The following is an 8,772-nucleotide window of genomic DNA, read 5'->3' as shown; positions in this document are numbered from 1 at the left end:
GGCTGATCGCCCGATGAGCCGCGGTACCAAAGCCCTACTGCGCTCTGCGCAAAGGGCTTCTGCGGTGAGGGTGATTAGGGAGTACCGTACGGTCTCCTGGGCCGCAGCGACAGCCCTTGCCGGCGACCCGTCTTGGGATCTTGTGGCGTCAGTTCTTGCCGAGGTGTTCGCCTACGTCTCGGGTAGGAGGGCACTCGGCGAGAATCCTTCGTCGGAGAAGATCCGGGCGGTAGGCCGGCAGGGAGAGTCGCGCCTTATGCGGTAGTGGGGGAAAATCTGGCGGAGCAGCCGTACAGTAAACGTACAACGACAGCGCTCCGTCCGGTCCTAGAGCGTTGGATTAGGCGGAAACGCAAACCCCTCACTTGCCGTCTGACGCAAGACTTCACCGGGCACGGGTACTTCGGTAATTACTTTTGTCGGACGGCCGGGAGAGAGCCGGGAGAAGGCTGCCATGAGTGCGGCGCTGCGGTGGACTCGGCCCAGCACACCCTTGAGTTGTGCCCGAGATGGACTGTGCAGTGCCAAGACCTTGTGGCGGCTTGTGGCGGCGGTCTCTGCCAGGACCGACCAGTCGCTGGTGTGCCCTGTTGCTGACAGATCCGGGTTACACCGACATAGCGGCTGATGGCTTTCGCAGTGGCTTTAGTGTATAGAGGCCTGACCAGGCCGAGTCTCACACATCCCTTCCGGCCCCACCAAGGCCGGTTAGACAGCTCGCAAAAAGAGTTTCCCTGCGTCATCAAAAAAATAAAAAAGGGTGTACTATATGCACTATATATAATGTGTAGGGCCAGTTTTTTAAGCAATATTGAAAATTGGTGAAAGATTACTTCTCTTACTCACTAACATAGTCAAACCCACTCACTTCTTGATATATTTCAAATGGTCGTAATTAGTATCAGAGCGCAATTGAGTTTAATAGTTTGAGTAATTATCTAAACAAGAAAACATAATGAGATCTAAGACTTTCGCGGTTTTTATTCATTTAAATAAAACTATTATATTTCGGATATATACGCGGATTTTATTATTTTAAAACTACATAACACCGACGTTTCCGTTACTTTTCAGCAACCGTGATCACGGTTGCTGAAAAGTAGTATATCTGAAATATATTAGTTTCATTTAAATAAACAAGAAAACATTAGACGGGTATAACCATTACGATAAAAAAAAATGATCTCTTTAGCAACCCAGGTTTATGTATTTCAACAATGAATAATTTCGTCATCGTCTTTAAATAACAACGGTATAAAAAATATCGGCTTAACACTGGAGGGTATATGAAAATAATAAATATAAATGAAACTCATTTTAAAAAATACTACAGCTCATATAATCGAAGTTACACTTTCTTTTCATTAAAAATGATCACAAAAATTTAATTTTCATCAATTTTCGCACCGCATAGAACGTACTAATTGCATACAATTTAAAATTCCAATTAATTTTTGAACCTAGTTATTTAAAAATAAATTACTGGAAACAATTGTGTGTTTATTTACATTAAAATTTGCAAATACAACTTTTTACATATTTTTTTTACACATGTCTTTCTTAATTACTTTCACTTAGTATTTACATTTTTACTTTAATCAATCTTAAACAATTTTGGTCAATTCTTCTTACAAATAAATGTCTATATTAAAGGTGGCTAGAAATTTATTGAGTTAAATAATACATAAAGATTGTTACATTGAGATGACAATGACAAACGAATGAGATTTTAATATTACTAAACTACATTTACAAATCAATGACTAGCAAGAAAATTAATTTAAAACTCTTAAAACTTATTAAGTAAAAATATTAAGAAAATAACAATAAAGTAATCACTAAGTATTACTATGGAAAGGAAAAAAAGCAATGCAAGATATTTAAAAACATTTTTAAAATAACACTAATTAGCAGCCCTAATGATCTAATTGGTGTTTTATTTCAAATAACTTATTTATTGAATTCATATTTTTATTAGCAATTAAGAAGAAAAAGAGTGAGAGTAGAGTGTGCCGTGTTAAAGTTCTATAAATATACAATTTGAGAACATATGTTTGAACTGTGTTTAGTTCCTTGTGTGTTTTCTGTTTGAAACTATTTCTGTTTGCATTTTTGTATTAAATTATTTTTATATTGCGGAAAGTCGTGTTGTGAGTTAAAACTATTAATATTGAGAGCAATTAAATAACAAGATTATTTTAAAATAAAATTAGTTAATGTGAAGCTTAACGTAACTAACAAATCACGATTACTAAAATAAACACTAGAAATGGATAAAAGGACATATTGTTTTGAAACAGGGTCACAGTTAAGAAAATTAACCAGAATACAAAGTTTTGTATGTTGATTATTTATCTAAAATAAGGGCTCCTGAATATCTGTTTGTACAACAAATTTTTCTGTTTTTAAATTTTTTATTGTTCTTTTTTGTATTATAAACATATGAGTTTGTTATTATTATAATATGATTATTTTTCATTGGAAATATGTTTACAGATCAATACGCTGACGATATAATATAAGAGTAGAAGGTACATCCTTGATAAATTTGTTGTAAAAGATAGTTTTGTAAGGAGAGCATTCATTATAGAACAGAGCTTTACAAGGAAATTGATCCCATGACTCAAACGCATACAAGCTAGAAAATCATTCATTACATTTTAAAAGTACTCTATCAAATCTTAATTTTCCTATTTACATGTTTAATATTTATTAGGATAATAAACTGAATAATCGAAATTTTCGTAGTGTTTTAGGCACTATTTAGACAGCCATCAATCTTAATTTCTTATTACAAAGCTTTACTTATTCTACACTATAAAAACTTTTACAATCTACATGTCAATAGGCAGGTAGTAACAATTAAGTTAATCTCTAACCTAAAAAAGTGTGTATACAGCATAGAACTTGTGATAAACTTAATTTACCTTATCTTTAATTAATTATTAAGAGTAAAAATGGGGATATATTCGTAATAATGCGATTTTTTAATTATTATATGTATATATTTTAGGGTTTTACATAATATTGTCTGCTAACTATAATAACATCAAGAAATCTAGTGTTCGTTCAAATTATAATTATTTTTATATATTTCACTTTATTACTTATTTCACAACAACAATGAATATATCAAATTTATAAACCATTTAATATGTTCCTTGTTGCATGAGTTTTGAATCTGTCATATTTACATCATATGTTTAATAATAGTGTGTTATAGATAAAAAATCTGCATTTATATATAATAAATAAACTGTTGACAAAATTTTAAACCAGGTTTATATTGTTGTTTGATTAATAACAGTACAAATTCAGATAACGTATTGGCTAAAGCGTCTATCAATAAAGCATTGTATAATCAGAAACAACAGCATGTCCTTTCCCGTTATTCACTACCTTAACGATATCACTAAAAACAGTCTGACACTTCCGAAACTTTAGGGAACAGCGAAGAAAACTACGGCTGACCTTGTCTCGCTCCGCGGTGTGGTCCGTCGGCGAACCGGGTTAATTATTTCACAAACACTTCATTCCTCTGTCACACTACTTTAACACCATCAGTCACAAAAAAGTATAAAATTATAGTTCTTAAAAGAATATAAACTTTAATAAACTGTGCAACAAGATTGTGTAATTAAAATCGTGAAACAATTACCCCGATGGCCTCATAGGGGCTGTTGGGGGTCAGAGGACGGGCGCCGAGTTTCGTCTAGTTCAGCATAGTAGTTCGGAGTTGGAGGGCGGTACTCAGCTGGGTAGCGGAGGCCGCGAGTGAGGCGCGGGGCTCGAGGTCTGAGGTGCAGCTGAAATGGACCCGCCTTCAGAAGGTAAATGCGTTCTGGCGTTTGGCAGTACTGGACTAGGCGGCCAAGGATGGGTTGATGTTGCTAAAGTCCTGAAAATAATTTAATAATTTATTTTGGTATGGTTTTTAAAATCATAAACGAGGCCACATTAACTTGAGCTCAGTATAAATTAAGATGCAGGTCTTGATATATTACCATACCAAAAAAATTATCACAGTTTTGTAACTTATGCTGTTATTTTATTTGGATTCATTCATCTATCAGTATATAGTGTTCCTAAAATTTTATATATATTTTACTTTTTGGTTAATAACTTTGTAAGTTCGATTTTTGAATGAGAAATATTTTATCTTTTACAAGACTATCAATGACAGTGAAAAATAATATAAAATCTTATGACGTCATAACGTATAAAATTGTAAGGAACAGTACCAATTACTAATAAGTGTATATCTTAATTTTTTTTCTTATTGTATTATTTATTATACAGATAGTATAAAACAAATTTTTACCTAGAATATGGAGAAATAGACGATGCGGGTGGAGTAGGCGCAGCTGCTGTGTCAGGATGCAGAAAGTTCCTTCTTTGTTCTGCTCGCTCCCAACATTGTTGTAAGCACCTAGCCATGACATCTGGCAAATTATTGACTTGCTCCTGAAAATGTAAGATAAAAATATATATGCAACTCATATAAAATAAATGAATAGTATCACCCAATGCCGATGTGAAATCAACATATTTACCTGTATAGATAAATATGTCTAAGCCAAAATTTTATGTATATAAATTTTTATTACTGCCTAGCATGAATATTTTAAAACGTATTCATGAAATATTATTAAATATGTTGATTGAAATGTACCTGTAAAGTAGTTAGTTTCTCTTCTAAACTAGTAAGTCTTTCTTCAATCGTGTCCTGCCTTGTACTCATATCTGACACTATCTCATGAACCATGTTCTGTGTCTGTAAAAGAAAGGGGTCCTACTATCAATCGAATTGCAGCTCAATGGGCACTGCCGAATTTATACATCAAATTGGTGTGTTATCTGTATAGTTTTCCTTATAATTGTTTATCAATCTTGTCTGTATAATTCGTGTCTGTGTAATGTATGTAACTTCAATGTCTAATATATTCCAACTAAAATCTACTGCTAAAGATTTTTATTACAACTATATATAAGCGATGGGCATATGCACATGGATTTAAAAACTCATGCTACTGAAGCCACTAATGCCATAGGTAAATTTTCGAAATTATAATGATCAAATGGATATGTGTATGAAAAGAGCTATGGCTTATAATTTGAATTGTAAAATAAATTTACCTTTGCCATGTCTGTTATAGTGTTGGCATTGTCCATTAGCTTTCTTTGATCCATCTTAACTTTCCGTAATCTGTAACAATTTTAAAAAAATATTTTTAAAGCAATATACATAGTTGCCATTTTTTAAGTAAATATACAAAACTTTAACTAAAGTGCGAATAATATATTCGATTCATCAAAATATATACTCACGCATAAATAGCTAGTAAAAACTTTCTTTGGTGGGTTCTCACGCGCCCAGGATGAACCCTCTTGACGAGACGTGTATGTTTGTATATTAACCATGTTTCTCTTAATACATTAGCTGCGGCATTTTTCAGCTGAAATATCATATATAACAAGTTTGATCAATTTCTCAAAGCACTTTACAATTACGTAATATTATTTGCGAGCCGCAAAAAAGCGAGGACTGTGATAGCATTACAGTTGTTAAACTTAAGTTTCTGACTTAACAAAGTAAAATTAAGAATTGACGATATTTTATAATAAAAAGAAACAAACATTTAGTCTAAGGTTCCAAATCAATTTGATAATATCAATGGGGCCAATTGTTGAGGATTTAATAGTTTTAAGATAAATTTGCGGTATCTAGATGAAAACATATATTGTTGATGTATATAGATAACGCAAACACATTTATTATATTTTTGTAACATTTATAAAACTTAAACTAACGTAATGTTACTTGCTGGATACACTATCTACCTTATATCTATCAAGTGAGAGGGAAAGAAATAGAAAGGATTATGTAACAATAACTAGAAGATTAAAGTAACACTGGCTATTATATATCAAATGAGAGTTTTAAAATGTAATAAAATAGAAGATAACTCGTGAATATAGTAATCAGAAGTGATAACTGTCACTATTTAAAGTAAGCAATACTAAACTAAGATACTTTTTTCATAATTTCCTAGTCAAGAATAATTTCTTAGAATGACGCTATTAAAACCCAGCACTAAATAAACTTCTACATCACTTATTACTAATACAATATTTTCTTACCTCGCTCGTCCTGCTGTCACACATGTAACAGTCACCTTACCTTTTTAGTGAGCTGGGTCTCCATCATGAAGTTATGTACATGCTTCTCCGCTCTAGTTAATTCTAACTTTCTCGACGCAACTGTCACTAATAATGCTGTACATCCCGCCCCCTGTTAATTAGATCAATAATTGTGGTGAACTGATGTCAATATAATACTTACTCTTTTAGTAAGTTGTGTGTCCATCATGAAGTTATGAACGTGCTTCTCAGCTCTAGTTAATTCTAATTTTCTTGAAACAACCGCGACTAATAACGCAGTGCATCCAGCTCCCTGTTAAGTGAATACCTTATGTAAAATGCAAGCGAACGTGTAGAAGCATTTAAAATTTTCATTCCTTAAATAAAAATGCACTTTCAGGCTAGAAATGAAATGTAATCTATATTTTTCAGCTATGTGAAATATATTTTTCAGTCATAGATTCTATCAACAAATAGGCGAGGACAATAGACATAAATAAAATCTTTCAAAGCTGCGTCGAAAGTTTTATGAAAAAGTAAGAAGAAAAAATAAACTCAAGCAATGTCGATCACCCTCGTTATTAGTAGTTTGTTAATTATTTTATCGCAAACATCTGAATTATAATTAGTTTAACACACATTTTAATTTTTCTATTTTATCATTAAAATCTAATAGTAAGCCAAACTTATAAATAATATTATATTCAATTCAAATGTTAATAACTATCTAATATGTTACGGAACACACTTCAAATAAAAACTTTTTTAGCAAGGATTAAATACATTTAGTGCAAGGTATCACATTTTAATTACTATTTTATTAGTTATCTATATACTTTTTATTAATCATTATACACAAACAATAACAAAGGTGCAAAAACGTATTGCTTATTTTATGTATCATATAAAACAATTTTAGGAAAAGTGAGCCATTTTAAAAACAAACGTATTGTGCAATTCAGTGAAATAGTTAAGTGAAGAATAGAACTAGAGATAGTAATGAAGCATTCCATTCTACTAAATATGTCTAATAGCTGGTTTTAACAGGGAAATGGACGTTTGTTATGTATTATATTACAATAAAAATAACATTATGCGATATCTTTTATTTGATCATGTTAACGTTCAAAATCTAGTGGCTTTCGATAATAATAATATAACCAATGTGAATCACACTAAGCGGTTGTAGTAATCATCTTATTACAAAAACAGCACCAATACCACCAATCTACAGTATACATTTCTGATTAACATTCTGTGAACATAAACATCAATCACAAAAATAAATACAATTAAATGGTGTTTTACTCCATACATGTATATTCAGATTGTGTAAAAAATTCGTGTGTAGTGTCACCTGTATTAAAACAACACAATGTTAGTGTTGACTGACCATAGGATAAAATAAAATAGGAAAATAAAATATTGACTATAATCAAAAAGAAAATTGTTGACACTTAGTAAGAATTTACTCAAGTAAGCAGTGATAGAATAAAAAATATTTTGCCATTATAAAATTTTAAGTTGTCAGTCAACACAAACATAAATCATTGCAAAGAACTTACCATAATGCCGGTGCTAACGGCGATACCTCTGCCACAATATGTGTTCGGCACAATGTCACCAAAACCGACGGAGAGAAATGTAATGGCAATAAGCCACATCGCATTGAGTAGGTTAGCATGTTCTTCATCGTGAAACCTTTTGAAAATAAATGTCATCGCTTAACTGAGTAGATCTAACTGTTAGTGTTAAGACACTGGAAGTTTATTTGAAGTAACGTGTATCACCTACCTACCAGTACTGCGCGTAAGCATATCCCATTGCAAAAGTGAAAGGATTTTTTTTAAAAGAAAGAAGAATAGAAAGATCGAACGTCTTTGAAGAGTTTGACTTTGATTGTGAAATTGAAATTGCTTCAGTCAACTTTGAAGTTGTCATAACACATAAAATGGCTCACCTTTACCAACCTATTACAATAAACCTAGGCAGAACAAGTTATTACATTTCCATTTGGTTTCTTGTTATGTCTAGATGAAACGACTGAATAAGTGTAGAAGTTGCTTTATTGTACCCAAATATCCTACCGGTTATCATACATACCACCATACCGCAGGTAAGAGTAATGCCTCGGCCGCAGTAAGTGTTGGGAACAATATCGCCGTAGCCAACACAGAGGAAGGTTATAGCTGTCAGCCACATTGAGTTTAGCAAATTGGCATGGTCTTCATCGTGGAACCTGAGAGCCAAAATGCCCAACAAGAACCACAAGATAACCGATTGTATTATACAACATGATTTTGCATTTTAAAAGCCGAAGCCATTTTTTTGAAACACGATTACGATATTTTTAATCTCGAATACTTTAGCCCAAATATATATTTATCTTAAAAAATAATTTTTCATGCCTTTTGAAAGATACAAATAAACCTTAGAACTAAACAGATCAGACACCATCACGAAATAACGTGCAGACTAAACATTTATTTGGGGTCAATACCAAATATAATGCACTTATAGCCATGCTGTGAATTTTATTTACTTACTCATTTTACTTAATATGAACACACATATTGTAATGAACATTGAGACAAGGCAATAAGATAATAGAAGAGGAACATAGAGAAGACA

General features: G+C 32.5%; 1 protein-coding gene across 10 annotated transcripts in view; it reads right to left on the bottom strand.

Annotated features, from left to right (window-relative positions):
* Positions 1 to 1,315: 1,315 nt before the first annotated feature.
* The window catches only part of LOC116767871 (small conductance calcium-activated potassium channel protein), a 101,045-nt gene continuing 93,588 nt past the window's right edge, over positions 1,316 to 8,772 (bottom strand). For 5 of the 10 annotated variants that reach the window (XM_061523468.1, XM_061523467.1, XM_061523471.1 and 2 more), the window contains 7 exons: positions 7,707 to 7,842; positions 6,182 to 6,292; positions 5,329 to 5,456; positions 5,137 to 5,206; positions 4,673 to 4,792; positions 4,322 to 4,464; positions 1,316 to 3,898 (listed from right to left, as the gene is read on the bottom strand). In XM_061523468.1, coding sequence (XP_061379452.1) covers positions 3,751 to 3,898; positions 4,322 to 4,464; positions 4,673 to 4,792; positions 5,137 to 5,206; positions 5,329 to 5,456; positions 6,182 to 6,292; positions 7,707 to 7,842 — 856 coding nt within the window. In that variant the 3' untranslated portion in view covers positions 1,316 to 3,750. Of the gene's footprint in view, positions 3,899 to 4,321; positions 4,465 to 4,672; positions 4,793 to 5,136; positions 5,207 to 5,328; positions 5,457 to 6,181; positions 6,293 to 6,343; positions 6,455 to 7,706; positions 7,843 to 8,772 lie in introns of all 10 variants that reach the window. The other 5 variants (XM_061523470.1, XM_061523474.1, XM_061523476.1 and 2 more) reach the window with 2 other exon arrangements.

The sequence above is a fragment of the Danaus plexippus genome, chromosome 19 (assembly GCF_018135715.1).
Source record: "Danaus plexippus chromosome 19, MEX_DaPlex, whole genome shotgun sequence".
Classification (NCBI taxonomy): Eukaryota; Metazoa; Arthropoda; class Insecta; order Lepidoptera; family Nymphalidae; genus Danaus; species Danaus plexippus.
The sequence above is the reverse complement of the archived record's forward strand: the minus strand, read 5'-3'. Positions and strand labels throughout refer to the sequence as shown.